General features: G+C 39.1%; 1 protein-coding gene and 1 long non-coding RNA gene across 2 annotated transcripts; one reads left to right on the top strand and one right to left on the bottom strand.

The window, feature by feature from the left end:
- Positions 1-43: 43 nt before the first annotated feature.
- LOC138239407 (carnosine synthase 1-like) lies at positions 44-16,506 on the bottom strand. The gene is made up of 10 exons (XM_069191069.1): positions 16,226-16,506; positions 15,464-15,556; positions 13,326-13,574; positions 12,646-12,735; positions 11,368-11,864; positions 10,665-10,869; positions 7,595-7,680; positions 7,000-7,231; positions 4,143-4,405; positions 44-3,403 (listed from the first exon to the last, which is right to left on the bottom strand). The coding sequence occupies exons 3-10, from the start codon at positions 13,546-13,548 to the stop codon at positions 2,177-2,179; spliced, it is 2,823 nt and encodes a 940-aa protein (XP_069047170.1). The 5' UTR covers positions 13,549-13,574; positions 15,464-15,556; positions 16,226-16,506; the 3' UTR covers positions 44-2,176.
- Positions 16,507-19,923: 3,417 nt separating this feature from the next.
- Positions 19,924-21,983, top strand: LOC138239350 (uncharacterized). Its single transcript, XR_011189805.1, has 2 exons — positions 19,924-21,216; positions 21,508-21,983. It is a non-coding gene; the product is annotated as an uncharacterized lncRNA (long non-coding RNA).
- Positions 21,984-23,838: the final 1,855 nt, after the last annotated feature.

The following is a 23,838-nucleotide window of genomic DNA, read 5'->3' as shown; positions in this document are numbered from 1 at the left end:
GCACAGTGGAAATAATATGTATGAAATAATACCCGAACGAGGATTGTACTGTTTGTTGTATTTAATGCAGAGCTATTTCACCCACTTTCCTTTACATTTTTAAAACAGTTCACATCATTATAACTTTAACTCTGTTATACAATACACAAATAAACATAAGTCAGTACACATCATCTCTCCATGACTTCCATCGCCTTGTAACAATCCCAACATAGTTCATTTATCTCCTAACAAAACCCAGCACCAACTACATATGTTTGACCATTATACAGTATATGGCCTTGCCTTTATGAGCTACTTTTCATTGTAAAAAGTTTGATATTTCTGATGTTCCCTGGGTTTTCATATTTTATTATCCTAGGAGGCCAATGAAAAATAAGTAGGTAAATGTTCAGAATCTAATCCAACAACCTTCACTGTTACTAGAAATTCCCTGAAGGCTTCTTATGTGATGAGAAAGGACTTTTACCATGTAGTAACTTTGGCATTGTGGTTGTCTTCAGGTTTTTTGGTTACGCAAGTTATCAATGAGGTATATTTCTTTTTCTATATAATGTCCAGCTATTTTTCTTCAGTTAGGAACAGCAGAACGTAAGAAATTAGACAGTGGACTCATACAGTTGCCACTGAGAGAGTTAACACTGCAGTCTTACAGGAATACAACCAAACCAAGGGCCACTGTTACAAGACCTGATCTTTGACCCTCCCCCATCTCTACAGTACTTCACAAATCATGTTCCTTTTACAGAATTAGAGACTAACTTGAGCAGCACAGAAGGCTATTAAAATACGTTTCTAAAAAGAAAACAATTTAAAAAACTAAGAACAGTTCTTTCCATTACAACATTAGTTTATTCAGTTCAGCTAGCCGTTTATCAACACCACCCTATACTGTAGCAAACTACTGATTACATGACCCAAATAATTCAAATATTAGCATCACACAAACTGTAAATTGACCCAAATTCAGCTTCTAAACGTAAAACAATGACTATAATACTGTGAGGTGAATCTGACACTTATCAATGTTAGCAGTGTTTGCAATTCCCCTTACCTTCCTCAGAAGGTCTGAAATGATGTACAAGTATGTAGAAATGGTGGTATTTACCTAGCAGTCCTTAAACAAGGGGGAGAGTAAACATGGAGGAAGACACTGATAAACTCAGTGTGAGGAATTTACTCAGGTTAATTAACTCCAGTGTATATCATTAGGACCACCATATTAAAGAATAAACATTGAACAGTGCCAGGGCCATTCCTAAGGAGGTCATTAAGACAATCTCCATTGGAATGGATCACAACATACAGTGCATACAGGAACAGAGAGGGAGTAAGAGAGAAAAGACAAAAAAAGGGAGAAAACAAGTGGCTGAATGATGGGAGAGCTCTGTTTTAACCAGACTGGGTTACCAGACAGGTCATCTGAAAGCTGAATAGTATATTGAACTATGAGCATTATTATGAAACAACTTGATGTCTTATCTATTTGAAGAAATGTTGATGTATATAAGATGTCCTATATAAGATAAGATAAGATCACTTTATTGGGCATATACAATTATGCATTAAGAATTTGTCTTAAAATTGCTCTCTATAAGACACACAGGCAGGGAGAGAGAAGCTTGGGGTCAGAGTGCAGGGTCAGTCAATTATATGGCACCCATGGAGCCATTGGGGTTAAGAGCCTTACTCAGGGGCCCAACAGAGTAGGATTCCTCTGCCAGCCGCAGGCTTTGAACCAGCAACCTTCCAGCCACAGGTTCAGATCCTTAGCCACAGTGCCACTGCTCAACTAAATTATGGAATCCTCTGGCTAAAAATGTCCTCTCCTATTTTAATGATACATTGTTAGAAAGGGGAAATTGGTTTTGGTCTGCCATCCAATAAATGACCATGTGCTGCTAAATGTTTGCTTATTTCCTGTTTGGTATTTTGGTTATAATACACTGCTTTGAATTCGTGAGTTTTTCAAGATATTTGAAAAAATGCACGTTACAACAAACATGAATATGAAAATAATATGAAATTTTAAATGCACATTTTATACAAATTTATTTTAAAAATGCTCAAATTCTAAAAATAACCAAAATATTAAAATTACCAATGACAAAAAGTGTGTTAGATCCAATTCTTCATTCAGTAAAATTGCTTTGTGAAACCTCTTCAATTGCTTGTATTATTTTATGAAGTCCAGAAAGTACTTGACGGGATGTTTTTCTGAATCCAAATCAAGAATTTTGGAAGCAGCAATGAGCCTGTGAAAGGCCTCGTCTTTGTTGGGACTGAAGCTGGTAATGTTGAAGGAGGAAAAGTCAAAGTCAATTTTATTTTTCATGTCTCCAACCTTGTTAGAATTGATAATCCCATTTTCTTCCAAAGCCTTTAATATTACAGGAAAAGAAGGGTTTTCCAGGGCCTGAACATGCTGAAAAACAGGGCTAGATATACCTACAACATAGCCTCTGGGTTCAGGGGTCCAGATGTGTGGATGGACTTCACAGGCTATCAGAAAGGTGCACAGAATAATGTCAGTGCCATAGACCGTCTTGATCCAGCTAGGCAGATAACTTCCACCCGGTCTTGGGTTGATCTCGATGAGCTTGGGGCCTGTTTCAGTCAATTTCATATCGAGATTGTAGACCCCATTCTTCAGGCCACAGTGGAGGCAACACTGGTATGCAGCAATGGCTAACTGGGTCTCTTTTTCAGGGCAGAGGCAGGTGGGCATGATGTGTGATGTGTTGAAAACGTAAGAGAGTCCTGGAGGCCCACAATCAGAGACAAATGCTGCCAAGAGCTTCCCCTGAAAGATTATCAGGTCTACGACATACCTTGGGCCACTAATGAACTCCATCAGAAGTGGTTCATTTTTGAATCCCTTGTTTATCATGTGATAAGTTGTTCCTTTTAAGTCCCACTTTAGGCTCTTGAAGTGCTGTTGGCACTGCAGGGAGTTCTCCACTATTTTGACACCCATTCCACCACTGCCTTTCTCCAGCTTTACTGCTGCAGGGAAGCCCACCTGTGCCATGGCCTCTTCGAGCTCCTGTTCACTGTCCACGGGTAGGCAGGGCACTGCGTAGAGTGAGGGATTGGGGAGATGCTGCAGGCCGTGGCGAATTCCCCCCAAGTGCCGATGAGAATGACTCTTCTTTTTGGCATTAACGAGCGCTTCAAAGCCATCACTGGGAAGACCTAGTTCTTTGCACACGAGGGACGTCAGTATAACTGTATCGCAATTAAAAGTTGTGCAGCCATCGACAATCACGTTCAAATCCTGGACCATCTTGGATATGATATGGGCATGAGACTCATCTTGCGTGTGATCACTAAAGTCATGATGAAGAGTTTTCCACACCAGCGCAAAAGCAGGATGGGATGAATTGCAATCCACCAAGATTATCTAAAAAAACAGAAATTAACACAGTGGAATCTTACCATTCTTGTTTGGCCATGGGTTTCAAACTGGGAAGAACAGCATGTGTTGATGTCTATTTACATTCAGATGCTGTAGGATATTGTTCTGTATTTGAATAATCCTGTCATACTCTGAAATCATAGTTTTGGGGTGGCAGTGGATGGATTTGGGAGCAGAAACCCGTCAACTAGGACATATCTGAAACCTTTTAAGATCCTTAAAGGGGAAAAATGCCAAAATGTGACATATTTATTATTAAATGTTCAAATAAATACCAGCAGGGATTGACTGGTAAACAGATGAAGAAGGATACTAAACCATTTGAATTCAGTTTTGTCAATACTGATGGGGTAAAGTAAGATTGTAGAACATTTCACATATAAAGAATTGTTATTTTCTATTTTTTTTAAACATGGAAGTTAACATAACTGATTTATCTCATATTGTAGAACAGCTCAGGCTGTTCACTAGCATTTTGAAATTATGTGTCTTCAGGTAGGAAAATTAACATGGTCTGCTTATTATTTGCACCTCTGATCTCATCGAATGAAACTAGAAACTGAGACTTTTAATCAAAACAGTGCACATGTGATTTTCTTAAAAATAAGAAACACCAGCCTAAATATCACTTATGTATGCCCTGGATACAGCAATAAGTATCTTTATGACGTCAACATTTTATGCATCAGAATTTGGATTTTTTAACTGAGGCGAGAAACCTTACCTTGATGTGATATTTCTTGGCTGACTGAAACACTCTCAGCTTATTTACATTTCCTGCTCCGATGTACAGGATGGTCTTGTCAGCGATGAAAGAGCAGTGGGCTCTGTGGCACATGGCCTGTACGAGAGGCCCGACAGTGCTGCCCCGTTGGTGGGGCTGCAGGAGCTGAGTGGCAGTGCTCTGAATTCCTCTGTGGTGAGAAGTCAGGCTCAGGAGGAAAGGGTGCAGTCTGTCCTTGTGCTGTGTCAGAGCAAACTCCACACCTGAAGAGAGGCATATTTACACAGAAAAGTTAAAATATCTTCACACAAAAACTTATAATGAACTATAGACCATGAAAAAGGATATGTTTTGCGATGGTCATTTACTCATTTACTAGTATTGATTCTAACTGAACTGTTTGATTAGTTTTTAATGCTTTCTGGTTCTTAAATATAAAAATAAATAATAATAATAATAATAATAATAATAATAATAATAATAATAATAATAATAATAATATTTCTTACATTTATATAGCGCTTTTCTGGACACTCCACTCAAAGCACTTTACAGGTAATGGGGACTCCCCTCCACCACCACCAATGTGCAGCATCCACCTGGATGATGCGATGGCAGCCAGAACGCTCACCACACATCAGCTATCAGTGGGGAGGAGAACAGGGTGATGAAGCCAATTTATAGATGGGGATTATTAGGAGGCCATGATTGGTAAGGACCAATGGGAAATTTGGCCAGGTCGCCCGTGTTACACCCCTTATTGATTACATATTGAATAAAAAAAATCTATTTTTGTATTTTTTGGCCAATTAAGTACTTGCTTTTCACAGATTTCCCCTGTTACCCAGACCTCAATATCAGAAAATAGTTTATTTAGCTTAAATAAGATATTGTATGAATATGTTTTAAATATACAACAGAACTGTGGAACCTGCTGGAATGTTATCTATGGACTGAATTTTTAAACCATGTTTAAAAGTTAGCTGAATGTGTATTTTCTAAATTTACTACTGGAATATTCATACAATATCTCATTTAAACTAAATAAACTATTGGAAGAAGGCTCCACGGCCGAAACGTTGTGTTCTCTTTCTTCTTTTTTTCAGCATGGAATAAACCTATTACTTGTTCCTTTGCAGCCTACGCATGCTGACGCAGCTACAGTACCCACCTAAATTAAACTATTTTCTGATATTGAGGTCTGGGTGAAATCTGTGAAAAGCAATTACTTAATTGGCCGAAAAATACAAAAGTATATTTTTGTATTCAATATGTAATTGAGTTAATGAGAGATATATTTTAGGCCTTTTAAAGTACTTAACTGATTTTATGACAATTAAAGAAAATAAGTGTAATCTTCCAGTACTTACCAAAAGATAGAAAAAACAAAGTTTTCAGTACTTTGCTAGACACAATAGCCTATGTTTTTATTTATTTATATGCATCATAATAAAATGTATCCAAATATTGTTGGTTCGATTTTGAACCAGTACCACTAAAGGCATTAATCTTACAATTTGTCCAGTTGGTCAGCATGAATCTGATACTGGAAAATTATAAATGATGGTACTGGGACTACTGCAGTTAGCCTATGTTAACCATCACCAAGCTGCCCAGCTAAGAGAAGACTCTTGAGATAAAACTGAGAATTTTTCAGAAAGATAGGTAGCTAGATAATCACAGATGAACTGGTGATTCTGGACTACAGTACTGTATATATCAATAATATCCTACAAACTACAGAACTGAAGTTAATCTACTGGACAATAAAACAATTCTAAGGTCTTAACAGTACTGTAGGTAGATTGAGATGTTTTGTGAATTTTTAGGCTAAAAAATAATGTAAAACTGCTTTGCACCTGTAAGGTTAAAGTTAAAAAAGAAAGAGTTGAACTGCCAAGTGGCATAAACAAATTCACCCCATTTAATATTGTATTTGTAAAAAAGAGTAAGAAATTCAACCAACTCTAAAATACTAGAGAGGTAACAAGATAGACCAGCCAAAGGTAGAAAATATTGGCAGCATACAGTGAGATGTGATGCGTTGTTCCATAAATGTTAATCAGTAAAATTGAAGTATTCCACCACACAGCTGGCATAAGGCTGGATGCACTTTACAGAGTACAGATGAAATTGATAAATTATCTTTCTTTCATCAACCCTCTCTGAGGGTGAATTAAGGAGAGAATACACGCATCAAGCAAACGGACTAGATACGTTACATACAACTTTATCTGTGTTTAGAAGAGATACAGGGGATAGAGTATTTTATTGGGTCCTTTACTTTTTCTGTAAAAACATGGAATAATTAGCTGGGGAAGTTATGCTTAAGATTTACAATGCGCTAGTAAGACCTCGCTTAAAACTCATGTTCTGTTTTCTTCACTATATCACATTATAAAAAGTATGTTTTATATCTTTGTCTCAGGAGATTATTAGACAGTTTAGGATAAAGGGGGGTTAATGTTTCAGTCAGGGAAAGAACTAAATCTCTTCAATTAAGAACAAAGGAGATTGAAAGGAGATTTGATTCAAGGATATAAGATCCTACAGTATGAGGTTTTGATAGCATCAAGTTGAGAAACAAGGATTTGGTGTCAAACTGGAAACTAAAAGGGGATTTATTTCAGAAGAATACTAGGAAATAATTCTTTACAGGAACTGAAGATATCTGCAAACCTCAGGCTTTCCAGCCAAATACTTGAGGCCCAGGATCTGAACTCTTGTAAGAAATGGCTGGAAACGTTTTAGTCTCATTAGCTCCTAAATTACTAAATGAGAAAATCTGGCATGCATCATTTCTTATGTTCCTGTGTTCTGCCTATCCTTAGCGTATAAGGTCACTAAAGAGCAGTACCTATGAAATCAATCTGAGCAGTAGCCCCTCCCCTCTCTTCACTGGAGAGCTGGGACTGGTAGTCCATGATGCCTTGCATGGCTGCCTCGGCCCACTGCTTCAGGAGCTGCTGAAGTTCTGTGAGGTAGTCCTGCTTTGTGAAGCCCCAGTCCTGAAGTGTCACTTCCAGAGACTGCAACACTGTGGGGCTGCTTCTAATCGGAGCTTCTGTCCTGTTCACCCAGCACACTACCTGAAATGCAGACAAGCAACATTAGCACTGATGTCCAGAGCAGTGATACTTCCCCAGAGATCCTGCAGGATTTAAATTTTAAGATAAATATCTTCAAAAGATAATGGCATGGAAACATTATTACTTCTCTTTAGATAAGGTAGGAAACTGGATGCTGGTGTTTCTTTCCAGATGTACTTTGATACAGATCATCTGAACACTTTTTCATGGGGTGAAAATATACAGTTCTCTTTACACACATATGGGGAACTTATTTGTTAAAAAAACAGACCCCATAATTTGATAATTATCTAATATTATTCTACTTGGGTTCAACATCTACTGACAACCACCTGACTACAATATATTTTATTTGCACTGTACCTGCATCAACTGAGGCTGATCATCAGCAGAACGGCAAACTGTGGCTCTGATGTGGAGATCAAGCTTTCTTCTTGAAACCTCTGGCTCTGAATAAATATACAGTATACAGGCAGCTATAATAAATGTTTAAAACATATTAATTCATATCCATGTAGTTTCACTACCCTGTGCTTTACTGTTCATCATAACTTAATCAGAGAATGTCTGATTTCATTATCAACACCAGAAAACCAAGCCCGAGGTGAAAGAAGAATGTCAACCTTCATTTTTTAAAGTGAAAATTTTGACTGAATAGGAAATAATTATCATTATTTCCCTTAACCGTGTGACCCTTAACCATGTGGGTCATCAAACAAAATGTGAGTTCACATGTTTCAGTTCTAAATAGTGGAAACAATATCTTGATTTTCAGTGAAATTGTGTATATACCTATGTTTCATGTTAGTCCCCGTACATTAACTTTAAATAGTAGCAGGAAAGGAAATGCGAAGGAAATGCGGAGGCTTGTAGACCTTATGGCAAGTAACACCTTTGCTATCTGACGATAAATTAAGTGTAAGGAACTAACTGCTGCAGCTCTTGTGGACTCTGGAACTGGATAGCGAACACTGATGGCCTAATGACAGATCCATGTGGGCACTGTGGAGAGGAAAACAAAAACTCCCGTTGGGAGAAAATCAACCTCTGGGGGTCCCGGCCCAATGGATGCCCCCCCCTCAGGGCAGCTAGGCATATTTTGGATAGCTCCAGACTCTGGCTGTAGTACTGTAACTCATGGAATTTACATTATATTACGTGAAGTGAGAGCAGTATTGGATCCAGTATTGGAGTAGCGGTGCAGAGTGGGTTGAATGACCACGGTGCTCAATTGGATGTTGGGGATAGGGGCTTGTGTCAAGGGGTGATCGTTGAGTAGGCAGAGGTAGGAGGCTGGGTGGACCCAGAAACGAGAGGTGGCGACAGCAAGAGGATGAGAGGAGGAGGAGCATGCGGAGGATGAGAGGGAGAAAAATGGGCCCGGGGCCGGATCGGATGCCGGGGATAAAAACATGCATAGGACAGGGGAATGAGGTGAGGGACTTACCTGTATGGATGTAGAGGGGGGTGGCTTTGGTAGCTACAGAGGACAGAAGGGATGAGACTGAGGCTGAATTGGGGAAGGGGGATAAAGAGGCGACGAGAAGGGGATGCGAAACATAGAGCGGTTGGCGAGAGAAATGAACTGGATACGTGGGGATGGGGAAGCGAACGAAGCAGGAGCAATGTGGACATGGGGGAGAGATAAAGGACAGGGATGTAATGGGGACATGGGATGAAGGACTTACCTTAATGAGCTGGACTTAAAGGATTTACCTTAATGAGGTGGTACCAGTGGCAGAAAGGGCGATAGAAAAAAAACAAAGTCGGGACAGAGATGCAAGACATGGGACTTACCTGTATGGACATTAAAGAGGTGAAGCCAATAGTAGCAGGGCTGACACGTGAGAGCTACAGACTGGACCGGAAGTAGGACGCTGGAAAGACCCGGGGCCGGGGAGATGGCCGCAGTAGCAGTAGAGACAAAACGAATAGATCCAGGGCCAAATTGAACTCCGGGGATAGGGAAAATGAGACATGAATTTTGAAAACGCGAGCTTCCAAGACGAAGACCCGACTCTGTGAGCAATGCTGTCTGAGCCTGGGAGATATGCAGTCACGCGGCAGCCTGGAATGTGTTTTTTTTTATAAAACGGAACACCAGGGGATCAAGACACAACGAGACAAGGACGTGAGACATAAGGGCTGGATTGGACGGAAACACGAATAAGACAGGGACCCAAGATGCAGGACAACTGCTGAGTGGGCCAGAGGTAGGACACTGGATAGGCCCAGCGCCAAGGAGTTGGCCGCCGTAGCACCAGAGACAGGAACCCGGGGCTAAATTGAACACCGGTCCAGGGACACGAGACAGGACAACTGCTGGCTGGGCTGGAAGTAGGACACCAGACAGACCTGGGGCCCAGGAGATGGCCGCAGTAGCAGCAAATGCAAAAGTCGCATGCGAGGGAGAGGGATATCACGGTGGTATTTATAGCGTTTTGTGGAGGAAGGATGAAGGGAGTGATTGCTGATTAATGACGGCTGGGAACGATTGAACGTGGTTGTTGTCATCCCTCCCAAACTTTTGTTATATAAACTCCATATATCATATAGCAGATTATAAAATACTGTATATAATATATAAGCTATGCAGCTGAAGGGATTTGTATTATAAAATGCTTTTGCAATGTAGTGTGGCAGGTTGCCCCTTGAAACCACAGACCTGCCACTAGAAAGGTCATCACAAAGGACCACTTGCAAGGTAGCCTCATATGAGATAAGGTCACTTCATTGGTCATATACAATTTCTTGTATTAGGAATTTGTCTTTTCGCTTATCCCAGCTTGCTCTCCATGAGACACACAGACAGGGAGAGAAACTCGGAGTCAGAGAGCAGGGTCAGCCATATGGCGCCCCTGGAGCAGTTGGGGTTAAGGGCCTTACCCAGGGGCCCAATGGAGTAGGATTCCTCTGCCGGCTTCAGGATTTGAACCGGCAACCTTACAGCTACAGGCGCAGATCCTTAGCCTCCATGAGTGTGTATTAGTCACTATTTTCAGTATATTATTCAGTAATGGGTTGGAATGAACATTCTCATCTGTCTGTAATTAGGGGGTTGACTTTAGTATAGAAGGGTGTCCAACTGCAACAGCTGCCGTTTGGAAGAAATCAGGGTGTGAACTAGGAAACGATGGTGGTACAGCAGATGTTTAATTTTGTGGTTAGACTGTTATTTCTGAATAACGAGTTTTTATTTCTTTAAGAGTATTTTATTTGTGTGTTTTGTGCAAAACCTTTAAATAAATAAACCCAGGACCCACACTACCAAAAGTAGTTGTTAAAATTATTTTATTGGCCATATGGTTGTACTCTTCCTTGAACTTTATGTTAACAGTTTTTCACCTGTATATTGGTCTTTCCTCTTTATATTTGCACTGCTCCTACTAATATGTATCGTTCTCTTAATTATGTTGGAGAGCCGAGCTTTTACCTTTGAAGATGACACTTTGCTGCAGCTTCCAGGGCTTCAGCGGCTGGACTGAGTCGTAAGAAGCCGTGATGAGAATGGACTCTCCTTGCTGGATTTTGGGCAGGAGACCTAGTGCTGCTTGAAGGATTTCTTCTCCTGCGCTCTTTTGGTGAACTGTCACGTTGTCACGGAAACACCATTTTGCCCCAGAATGTTGGACCATCACCTGTGGAGTCAAGAAACAGAATTAGGGTTTCTCGTAATTCTGGGCTTCCTTTACTCTTCAATCCTACAGTGTAGCTCCTCTTTCCAATTTTTAGCATCATAAAGCTCTACAGCTTATTAGAGACATTGTTTTACAGAAATAGGAATCTGAAGTGTAAAAATGCAAATCCTAAAATTAAATGTCGAATTTTTCTTTTCTGAAACAGAAAAGGAAGTATTTGTCATGTAAAGGGTAAAACTCAGGAAAAAGTCAATCTGTTTAAAAAGAAATGCAATCACGTTGCAGTAAACTGGTCATTTTTGTAACATACATCATAAACTACCTTTTCTATATTTGTTCTTTTTTGGAAAACACATAGTTGTCTGTCAGCTTCATATTAAAAACTGATTAGAAATGCAAACTTGTATTTAATCGGACTAAAGAAAATCTGCCAGTTTATCTCTGAATCTTATACCAAGACTAAGTTTTATTGCAAACCCTGTTTACTCAGACACTTGCTTTGTGGCAGCTCCCAAGGTCAGGATGGTGCAGAAACTCTTCAACAGCCCCAAGCATGGCCTTCTGCAGCTCTTCTTTCTCCTGAGCAGAAACCACGGTCACCTGGGTGTTCGGGGGCAAGGATTTAAGGTTGGGGCGAAAGGCAAAGGCCAGGGTTGGTGGTACTTTAATGCCTCTCTGAGCCACCAGCTGTCTAGTCAGAAGTACATCCTCAACCACTCTGGTGAGCTCGGGAGAACCGCAGGTTGGACAGTCCAGATCCTCTTCCGTTATGGTGCCCAGAACTTGCCCATTTTCAGCCTTGTGTGGCATGCTGTGGTCACCCAGGGAGCTCAGGAAATAGCTGGCGCGTCGGGGAGGCTGGAAGGTGTCAAGGTTAGTGCAGCCCCCTGACCCAAAGGTGACGGCTTTGTGGATGAGGAGAGAGAAAAGCCCTGGGTGCTTTTGGGAAGGAGCCTTGGAGAGCCAAGAGGAGGACAAGCAGAGCATCACATGACCTGGGGTGAAAGCAGAGCAGCAACAAGGAAATTATCAGCATTGATTCTTGTCAGCAACGTTACTCCTAGGACCAACCCATGAAACATTACTCATCATAATGAGAACACTATAGGGCTTAACCAAGTCTAAGTCTAATGTTTAACGTGTAAGTTTTACTAAGTCTACTTGAAAGGAGGTTCGCTTTCAATCAGAGAATTCCCATTAACCAAGAATTCATCCTTTCAGATAAAAAAGAGATTGATGTGAAGCATTTTTCAAACTGGCCCCAAATGTGTGACACTAATTTGCTTTTGCAGAAGGTAAAACAGTCTCTTCAATAATGTCCATTAATATTACATTTGCATACACTTGGTTCTTCTCTTAACTTCAATTTTCAATTTTCAATTTTCTTCTCTCCACTCGTGTCCCACAAGGCTCTGTGCTACTCCCAGGACCACTCACAATTTTCATACGACTTCTGTGCAGATAACACTCAGATTGTATTCTCGTTTCCTCGTTACTCTTGTCTCTTCCCATATGAAAAACCTGCCTCTCAGCCTAAGCATTCATTTCTGTGCACTATAAATGTACAACCCAAGTTAGTAATAACTCATGCATATATTAAAATGTTACCTTTATTAAAAAAGGTTGTGATGAAAAGCTAAATTTAGCTTTAACAGATGTCGTGGTGAAATTGATGGCTGGATTGTGGCTGAATCAGTGACAAGCTTTATTTCTAAACACCAGAGTAAACAATGGGCAGTGATGCTGAAGGAATTCAAAGACATCAATAAAACATACCGGGACATCGCCTGCCTCCCTCCAACAGAATAGGAAGATATTTGTCAGGTGAAGCCAGAACACAGATAGTCATGTTAGGATCAGTCAAATCTGCAGAAAGAAACAGTTCTATTAGTAACGTACCAAGAAGCATAAATGATTTAATAACCTTATTTAGAGATGAAACAGGGGTGGAAAAACATCAAATTAACCTTTGGCCCCACTGAAATGTCTTTGCTTCCATAAAGCTTCACTGGAGGAAAAAGTTTAAGTTTTGAAAGTTGTCCAGAGTGTGCTTCGACCCAATCTAATGGCATTGCTAATAGGTTTCCCTAAATCTTATCTTTGCTGTTGTTGAGAGAGAAATAAACAAAAGGTCCACTTTTTGAATGCTTTTTGAATGCTTCTTCTGTAACAATGCATAGCAATACCGCATTAAATTTAAGTAATTGCACTGCTTGCTCTTTGCCGTACTTCACTCAGATTGCTCCAGCAAAATAACCGGTATACAAATTAAGGCGGCTTGGATGGAAGTATCAGCCAAATAAATTATTATTAATAAATTAAAAGCAGAATCACAGGGTAGTGAGTCCCTGGATGAGCACTGATATCACAAGGAGTACCTATTAGAAATAGAAAAGTTTGACTATTTCTAGACACCTTCAGAACCACTTTGCCAAAGAGCAGTGGTTCGGACCCACCTGCTCTTGGTGTAGCTGTGCGGTCTCTGGTTTCAGGAAGCCCCAGTTCCAGTAGTATCTGCTGTATAGAGCTGTAATACTCTGACAGCCCCTCCTCCTGTAGGGCTGGGTCACTCTCCTCCCAGTGAACATGCGGACCGTCTCCTTCATTATAGCTCTGGCAGCCCACCTCATTCTCACATACTGCTACAGGTGCCTTCAGCATGTCCTTATTCCTCTGCATCTCTGATGGACCTTGTCAAGTGAGGCCTGCAGCACAAGTTGTACAAAACACAATTTTAGCATCACCAGTGCTGTGAGCTGCAGATTACTCACTTTATTTTTTAAGAAGCAATGCTTTTCTTAAATGGCTCAAGATTGATATATATTTAAGGCTCTTAAATTCCTGCATTGCCTGATCTTCTATTAGTTGCACTATCTATTCTCTTAGATTCCCCACAGTGGGTAATAGAAGAAGCTTGATGACACATATCCAAAATTCGCCACCAGTTCGCTACGTTTGGCTGTATTTTACCAATGTACTTTTAATACAATATATCACAGGGAATATTTGTAAAGGCAGGTCTGTGCAGCGACAGAAGTCAGCATATGTACGGGCAGGACAACTAGCTCACAGTTCAGATTTCCAAGAAGTCAGTCTTATTTCCTTGAGAAACTACCCATTAAGTCTTAAAAGAAAGAACAAAAGAAACCATTTTCATCACAGTCTGTTTTAATCAACTAAAACGTATTTGTCTTAATTCATCCCCATATCTCTGAGTCCTTAATCTCTTACAGGAATGGCATTCATTATCAGAAATACAAAGGTCAATTTATTTAACACTTCATGCTGAAAAGTAGAAAGAAGAAATACAATATGACGAATCAGAAGAAAGCTCAACAGCTGAAACTTTATGGTTGTTCTTTCTACATGAATGAACCTTTAAGTTCCTTTGCAGTCGATGCATGCTGACACAGCTGTCCATTTATTATCAGAAATATGCTTGTTCCTGGTAAGGGACACAGTATCATGATTGTAATCCCTCCCCCTTAAGGGTGCTCCGGCTCTTTCACATTTTAGTTGATTTTGTGCACCTGCCCCCTGTTCCAGCACTTCCCTACAAAAGCTAGATGCTCCCACCATTTCTGGCTCTGCATTGAAAGATGAACACCCGGAGGCCCGCCTACCACCAAGTTGCCCTACGCCTGTGTCTTTTGGGCATTAGCCTCCTATCGGCATCCTGAACCAGCCGACTCTGGGGCTTGGAACGCCTGGCCCCGTTACCCCTTTTTTATCTCCCCAACCCTTCACCAGATTCTTCTCCGGTTTTTAACTTTTGTCCTCTCTGTCTTGTACTGGATTACCCGGCTCTGGACTTTTGCTTACTCTGGATCTCCTTACAGACTCCCTCTGGATTGTCGCATGGACCACCCCCACCCGAGCACCAGCGCACCGGTCAACACACCCCCCTGTTCTTCTACCAGCCCTGACCCTAGGCTACTTCCCCTTGTGTTTGTTTCACTCCCTTCCAGATTCTGCTGTCTGCATAGGGTTCTGAATGACGCATCGTGACACACAGCAGCCCAGAGCCTATTCTGGATCCACAGTGTGCAAGGTGGGACTATACAGTAGAACAGTCCACTGTAAGGCAAAAACTGGCACTCAACCACTCAGGGACAATTTAGAGACACCTGTTAGACACCTGGCAGCCTGTTTTTGGAAGGTGGGTAGAAAACTGAGCATTTGGTGAAAACCTGGTGATGATCTTGGAGAGAATGAGTAAACTTTACACAGAAAGCATCTGTCTGGAAGTCAGGAAATGAGCCCTGTGAAGCAGAAGTCTTAACAAAAAAAGATGTAAAAAATGTATCGTGTTCCTTCTTAAGAGGTTTCTGGCTGAGCAAGCAGAAATCTCTTTCCATCACTCTCTGTACCTCATAACATAATATTCTGCCACAAAATACTGTGGGTTCAGTTCCAGGAAGCACTGGGCGGCGCAATTGTTTATTTGTTGATTAAAATCGGAGGTTTGTGTTTTCACTGTTGTCTGTAAATAATGATGCATTTGTTTACAGTCATGACACTTGTTGATGAGGCAACGGTCAAGACCTGCTGAGTAAAAGCAGGGCAGAGTTGTTTTTTTATTTTAACTACAAACCTTGGAACCACCCTGGATTCTTAGGATTTCACCTGTACGAGGAATGACAGAACCCGGCTTTTTCAATGACCAGCAGTTTATGGATGCTGTTTTCTGTAAGACATTCATGGTATTAGTATTTTTGTTGTTGTATTACAGCTGAATTTAAAACATTAATTTAATATTATTCTAGAAGTTAAAATTCACTCTCCCACCCCCAGCACAGAGACCTTATACAGATACAGCTACCCTTCACACAATTACACATATAACTATTCCCATTTATACAGCACAGTGAGATTTGTATTAAATATAAACACTGGGCTTTCACATCGTCAGACTACTTGTTTAAAAAAGAAGTCACCAAAATTACACCAATAATACATCTGAAATGTAAGCTGTAAGTTGGGTAATGTTTTGCATGAAAAACCCCCAAATATAAATAATAAGCTCATCACAGCAATATATAACAAAATTCACAAGAATGCATAGATATCTAGTGATTAAATGATCTTTGCATTTAACTAATCTATTTTTTGACAACTTGATTTTTTGCACTAGCAAAATAAAAGGCTAAGGTAACTTCCCTGGTCTACTAAATAAAAAAAAAATATATAAAAATAACATTATGCAACATTGTGCATAATGTTTTTTAAGCAGTGAAGAATATTTTATTGCAGGTATCATGTAAAGAATGATAATTAGGTGGTCTTCACAGTCTGGGACTAGACCAGGAGTTACTGTACAAAGCATTTTGCTGTCAAGTGTCAAAATCATACTCACTGTCGAGTGCTGGTGATGTCTTGTTTTCACTACTGGGACTGCTTCCTTTATCACACGGTTTTAAATGAATCAATGAAAACACAAATTATGCATAACCAAATGAGTTAAGGAGGGCTGCGTCCAGTAGCTTCAATTGTTTAAATGTCATAGGCAAGGCATTCCAAACTTCCAGCTTGTACATGAAGATTCTAACAGAGTCCCGTGGAATTTTATCAAAGAAGAGCCAGGAGGGGTATTCTCATTCACTCAGTAAGGTCTTTATTCATATTGCAATATGGGAGCCCTGCTGTCACTCTGGATAGTGCGTCAGAGACTCAATTTGTTACAAGCAGTACAGGGTTTTTATAAGACGTTGCGCTGTAAAAAAGCTCAGCGCTTTGTCCCTTCTAACACTTCCTCTTTCCCTAAGACAAAACAGATTACATCATAAAAATGAAAGAAGAAGCACCACTAGATTTGTTTTTAAAAGCTTATCAGTTACTTATCAGTTATCAGCTAATCTAATGACCCAGACAGCATATATTGTTTTGGTACATTGTCTTCTAAAGTAACCTAAACAGTACGTACTTTGTTGACATACTGTTTTCTAAAAATCTGCCTGTAGCACAGCAGTTACATCCTTGAAATATATTTTCTAAAAGCACCAATATATTTTTTGCAAAGCTCTCTACAGTTTAAGAATCAATTTACTTATTAGATTTCCATTTCAAGAGCTAGTGCACATAATGTATGTTTTGATAAACAGACTTTTCAAGCCACTTGGACAGGTGTCCAAGACACTTTTTCCTGAAACTTAGTTGCATTTCAAGGTCATGCAATCCCAGCTTTCATTTTCATGTACTTTTTTTAATGAACCTGGGCCATACATTTAAATGCACTGTAGCCACTATTAATTCACTTAGATAAAGTGTTATTAAAGATTTCTAATAATCTTGGCATGCCTTGATCAAGCAGTCATTTGCTGTCTGTGGATGGCACAGGATTGTGGCTAAAGAGGCCCCTCTGATAAAAGAGATCATAAAGCTGTATTAAACTGAACAATGTTATGACATACTGTATAGAACAGACGGACTCCAGCCAGTCTCCAGGCTGATTTCTTCTTGAAATCACAGGTCAAAGGTCGCTATTCATTACCTAAAGGAAGATGCATCAATAAGTGATCAACAGGGTGGATTTCAGAACCAAACCAGATGGCATTTCAGCCAGTCACCAACTTGTGATGTCATCCATAAACTAGAACCCAAATCATTCTGGCAAGAGCTTTGGTGGAGATCTTTGCAGACGATAGTACTCAATGGTCAGTCTGTAAAGGTTGTGGAGAGTTTAAAATATCTGGGAACACATATTGATCAGAGGCTGAGTTACACTGATAATACAGAAAACATTTTTAAGAAAGCAAATCGGAGGCTGTTTTTAATTCAAAGTCTCAAGAACTTTAATGTTAGTCAAAATGTCCTATAGAAGGCATTTAAAAGCTGAGAGCATCCTGGCATTTAACATGACAGATTGGTATGGAAACATGGGGTTGAAAAACAAAACCAAACTGTCCAGTATTGTGACAGAAAAATAATTGGAAAATAGCAGCCCCAACTACTCAACTACTCAACTTGATCAACTACTCAATGAATGTATGAGCTATACATGTAGTCCCACCACTACCTATTTATTTATCTATTTATTTAGGTATCACATATTGTTGTTGTGATTTAATGTGATTTTATGTGACACTTATGTTTTGCTTGTGTGTTTTGTATTTCTAAGGGAGAAGCCAAAGACAAATTTCTACAGCAGTGGACAATAATCTTTAAATCTAACTTTCAATCTAACTGGCAATCTGAATTTTCCAACTGCAAGCTGTCTGACTTAAACTTTTGTTCAAGAAGCCATGCCAGGAGAGTGAGTCAGTAAAGTGCAGAATTCTATCCAAGATATTCTCCTTGAAACAGATAAATCTTGTGCTTATGAACCCACTGTTATTTGTGCCTGATCACCGAAATTAGACAGTTTGACTCCTTTTTGTCAACATCCAGAATATCCTAGAATATTTTTAGCAAAGCTACTGTATATCCAAGGTGAGCTGAGTTCCCATTTTGACTAACTTGTATCTCAAGAAGACAAACTGCAAGATGCTACTTCGGCAGAGGTACAGTAGCAGCCTAACCAATGCAAGCTGCTAGGCAATGCCAGGCAAAACTTTCTCTCTCTTCTCTGTCTGCATCAGGACCCTCCCAGCACAGAGAACCTGATACGGAAACCCAGCCAGCTTTATTTACCAGATCAAAGTTTTAACTCATCAAGGACATTTGGCCAACAGATTGTTGAGTATTATTTCATTATTAACATCCTAATTCTCAAGATCTGAACTGTTACCCCAAACGCATTTGATGTTTAGTTCACAACAGTAAATGCATATTTACTAGTGTCTGAGAATATAAAAGTGTTTTAACTATATGAGACTGATAGAACGTAGAATGTGACACAATATAGTCAAAGTGTTTTTTAACTTTTAAGTTATTAACTCTGATCTTTGTAATCCCTGAGTGAATGAAACATATTAAGGTACTGAAATGGAAATCTAATAAGTAAATTGATTCTTAAAATGTAGAGAGCTTTGCAAAAAATATATTGGTGCTTTTAGAAAATATATTTCAAGGATGTAACTGCTGTGCTACAGTACGTGCAGAATTTTAGAAAACAGTGCGTCAACAAAGTACACTGTTTAGGTTACTTTAGAAGACAATGTACCAAAACAATATATGCTGTTTAGGTCATCAGGTTAGCTGAAAGTAACTGATAATCTAGTGGTGCTACTTCTTTCGTTTTATGATGTAATCTGTTTTGTTTTAGGGAAAGGGGAAGTGTTAAAAGGGACAAAGCGCTGAGCTTTTTTACAGCACAACGTCTTATAAAAACCCTGTACTGCTTGTAACAAATTGAGTCTCTGACGCACTATCCAGAGTGACAGCAGGGCTCCCATATTGCAATATGAATAAAGACCTTACTGAGTGAATGAGAATACCTCTCCTGGCTCTTCTTTGATAAAATTCCACGAGACTTTGTTAGAATCTTCATGTACAAGTTGGAAGTTTGGAATGCCTTGCCTATGTCATTTAAACAACTGAAGCTACTGGACGCAGCCCTCCTTAACTCATTTGGTTATGCATAATTTGTGTTTTCATCAATTCATTTAAAACCGTGTGATAAAGGAAGCAGTCCCAGTAGTGAAAACAAGACATCACCAGCACTCGACAGTGAGTATGATTTTGACACTTGACAGCAAAATGCTTTGTACAGTAACTCCTGGTCTAGTCCCAGACTGTGAAGACCACCTAATTATCATTCTTTACATGATACCTGCAATAAAATATTCTTCACTGCTTAAAAAACATTATGCACAATGTTGCATAATGTTATTTTTATATATTTTTTTTTATTTAGTAGACCAGGGAAGTTACCTTAGCCTTTTATTTTGCTAGTGCAAAAAATCAAGTTGTCAAAAAATAGATTAGTTAAATGCGAAGATCTTTTAATCACTAGATATCTATGCATTCTTGTGAATTTTGTTATATATTGCTGTGATGAGCTTATTATTTATATTTGGGGGGTTTTCATGCAAAACATTGCCCAACTTACAGCTTACATTTCAGATGTATTATTGGTGTAATTTTGGTGACTTCTTTCTTAAACGAGTAGTCTGACGATGTGAAAGCCCAGTGTTTATATTTAATTCAAATCTCACTGTGCTGTATAAATGGGAATAGTTATATGTGTAATTGTGTGAAGGGTAGCTGTATCTGTATAAGGTCTCTGTGCTGGGGGTGGGAGAGTGAATTTTAACTTCTAGAATAATATTAAATTAATGTTTTAAATTCAGCTGTAATACAACAACAAAAATACTAATACCATGAATGTCTTACAGAAAACAGCATCCATAAACTGCTGGTCATTGAAAAAGCCGGGTTCTGTCATGGGTTGGTGAGGTTGACAAAAAGGATACAAAAAGTAAAGCATTTACACTACAGGAAAATCTAACACAAAATTGAGCTGACGAATAAAGATATTGAATGAAAGGTGTCAAATGCCTTTTTAAAAAGTTGGTATCCAACGGAAAATTCAAAAATCAGTTTGTAGTTTAGAAATGTGTGACCGATTTGCTATTTGCTCAGTCAGGAACTAAGCCTTGTGTGAAGATCTGCAGGTCACGCAAGCCAGTTGGAGACCTTTGCACATTCCTCGCACAGGTGAAATCCTAAGAATCCAGGGTGGTTCCTGTGTTTATAGTTAAAACACTTCAGGAAATAAATAAAAAAACAACTCTGCTCTAATTTTACTCAGCAGGGCTTGACCGTTGCCTCATCAACAAGTGTCATGACTGTAAACAAATGCATCATTATTTACAGACAACAGTGAAAACACAAACCTCTGATTTCAATCAACAAATAAACAATTGCGCTGCCCAATGCTTCCTGGAACTGAACCCACAGTATTTTGTGGCAGAATATTATGTTATGAGGTACAGAGAGTGATGGAAAGAGATTTCTGCTTGCTCAGCCAGAAACCTCTTAAGGAGTAACACGATACATTTTTTACATCTTTTTTTGTTAAGACTTCTGCTTCACAGGGCTCATTTCCCAACTTCCAGACAGATGCTTTCTGTGTAAAGTTTACTCATTCTCTCCAAGATCATCACCAGGCTTTCACCAAATGCTCAGTTTTCTACCCACCTTCCAAAAACAGGCTGCCAGGTGTCTAACAGGTGTCTCTAAATTGTCCCTGAGCGGTTGTGTGCCAGTTTTTACAGTGGACTGTTCTACTGTATAGTCCCACCTTGCACACTGTGGATCCAGAATAGGCTCTGAGCTGCTGTGTGTCACAATGCGTCATTCAGGACCCTATGCTGACAGCAGAATCCGGAACTTACTCTACTATGTAATCATCAACCATCAGCACCAACATCTCGTTCCCTTGAGCCTTACTGTCTGCCCATTTTGGTGAGTGTTGATTTATTTTTAGTTAAAATAATATCCCAAATAATATATCAAGTTTAGTTTTAATTCTTAATGTATGTTAGAATGAATTTATAGGATTAAAAACACAATTGGAACACCGTTCCACGCAACCCCCTTTTCCTGCAGGTTTAAGGTACTGCTTTAAGCGATTTCCCTTTTTGCAAGGTTTTTGCAGAACGTAACCCTCGCATAAAATGAGGGATGCCTGATCTGGGATTTTGATCATGCAAAATAATCCATTCACACATTTCCTAACCGCTTCTTCCAATTCAGGGTGGTGGGGAGCTGGAGTCTATCCTGGCAAGCAATGGGTGCAAGGAAGAGTACTTCCTGGATGGGACGCCAGTCCATTGCAAATGCAAAACGTTAATTCTCAAAATTCACAGCAACTTCTTGCTGTTAAAAAGACACCTTTAGCCTTAAAGATGTTCCTTATCAGATTAACAGAGAGATCAAATTAGTCTATCAGAACATATTTTACACACTTTGCTTGAAGATCAAATGTACAGCATATTGGAATTTCAAAAAAGACCATAGGTGCCTGAAGACAAACTGACAGTCATAAGGATGTCTGTGCTCATGAGATTTAATGAGCTGATATCAATGTTTATGTGCCCAAAGTGTTAAAGGCCAAAAAGCTGTATAAAGACTAAAGAATGCAGGACCTATGACTTTTCACACTGTTGTATTTACATTAAAATATATATTAGGCTAACAGAGAAAAGATCAATAAAATGAACTATGCCAGAGTACATTGTATATTCGTTTTCTTATATCTTTCTATATATTTAAGAGCTGTAGGTTACCAAATGGTGTAGATAATCAGAGACAAATGTTACAATTCTATGAGGAGGATTAACCCTGAAGAACTAAAAAGATTGTGATCTGTTAAGTTGCACAATGATAGTGTACATCACTATCAGAAGACATGACCAGATTATCCAAAACATTTTGTTTTAATATGATCCTATTTAAGCTTTTCCAGTATTACTAGTGATGAACAAAATAATGAAAATTGCTGTGTCTTGCAAAGGTATGCAGACCCTTATGCAGTTTTTACATTTTGCCTAAAAACTTGTCATGGCATTTTCATGGATCACATTGGCATTTACAAATATTATTTCTACCTTAAAGAAAAATGGAAAAGTCACCGAATAGGTGCACAGTATTACCTTAACAAGCCACAGAATTACCTGAGTGTCTGTGTGCATTATTTCAAAATAACACCTATCTCGGTCAGGTTCCTTGGTCAGGTAGAGCATGTCAAGCCACAGATTCAACCATGAAGACAAAAAGGAGCTTTCAAAGCAAGTTTAGGATAATAAAGTCATTGAAAAGCAAAGATCAAGAGAAGGAAACAAAAATATTATCAGTCTCTGAGTATACCCATGAGCACAGTCTACTCAATCTTCAATAGACTGGAAAGTTTGTTAGAACTGAAGAAAAAACTGGTGAAGCAAAGTCCAGGCAAACACTCAGGGAAAAACAGTTTCAGTCTGCTACAGTTAAAAATGGAATGAAAATTCAACATTCAGCAAGACGACAACCCAAAGCACAAGGCCAAATCTAAATGAGACTTTTAATAGAAAATAACAGTAATTGTCCTTGAATGGCCCAGTCAATATTTTGACTTGAATATTTCTGAGAATCTCCAGAGACTTGAAAACTTTATACTAATACAATAGACATATTTCAGTTTTAGTCTTTATAGACATTTAGTAACTGATCCTTCCCATAAAAATCCACAGCTTGAACATTAAGGTTTTTAGTAAAATATTATGTTTAAAACAATTTGAATGGACTATTTTGTAATTTCACAAAATAAAGGGATTCACAAGTATGGTCTGAAAAGCACTGCACAATTAGTGAGCACTACTCAACACAGCACTTGCCAAACTCATTTACGTCTCCAATATCAATAGGCACTATAAATTAGAACGTTAGCCATATAACTTTTGGGTGCAAATATGTTTCCATTGCATGGCTAAAATGAAAATGTATTTCTTCCACCAAAGATTTTGTAAAAAAACAAAACCAAAATAGCAATAACTGGCCATTTCTGTTATTTTAGATACAGACAAATACAATGACTTACGTATTACTCTGCTGTTTAATGTGAGGGATTGGGGGTGGAGGTCTCACTGCAGCTTCTTGCTCTATCAGTGCCGTTAGCGTAGTGTTAGGACAGACAGACTTTCCCCTGGAAAGACACACAATCGCATCAGATGGTTAAATGTCACGTCTAGCTTGAAGAACGACACCTAGAACGATAGGAGGTTCTCCGGTACTGAAAAGGAAATGTTTGAAGAAAACTCTCCTACAACTGGCATTTTACAGCTACAAATCAAGCTGAATTATTATTTGAGAACAAAAATCTAGATTAAATGATATCATTGCAATACAACAGAGATCAAAACGGGGAAAAGAGGGAACTCGCAACAGAACTAAAATGAAGCCTACTGAAGGGGTGTATTTAAATAAAGCTTGCAAATTAATAACCATCTATACAAGATTACAGTTTGTGGAGCTGAACCATGTAATTTAGCTGTAGTTCTCTGTATAAATCCTACAAATTAATCCAACCATGCGAGTCCTTCCAGATAT

This window comes from Lepisosteus oculatus, chromosome 6 (genome assembly GCF_040954835.1).
Source record: "Lepisosteus oculatus isolate fLepOcu1 chromosome 6, fLepOcu1.hap2, whole genome shotgun sequence".
In the NCBI taxonomy this organism is placed as follows: Eukaryota; Metazoa; Chordata; class Actinopteri; order Semionotiformes; family Lepisosteidae; genus Lepisosteus; species Lepisosteus oculatus.
The sequence above is the reverse complement of the archived record's forward strand: the minus strand, read 5'-3'. Positions and strand labels throughout refer to the sequence as shown.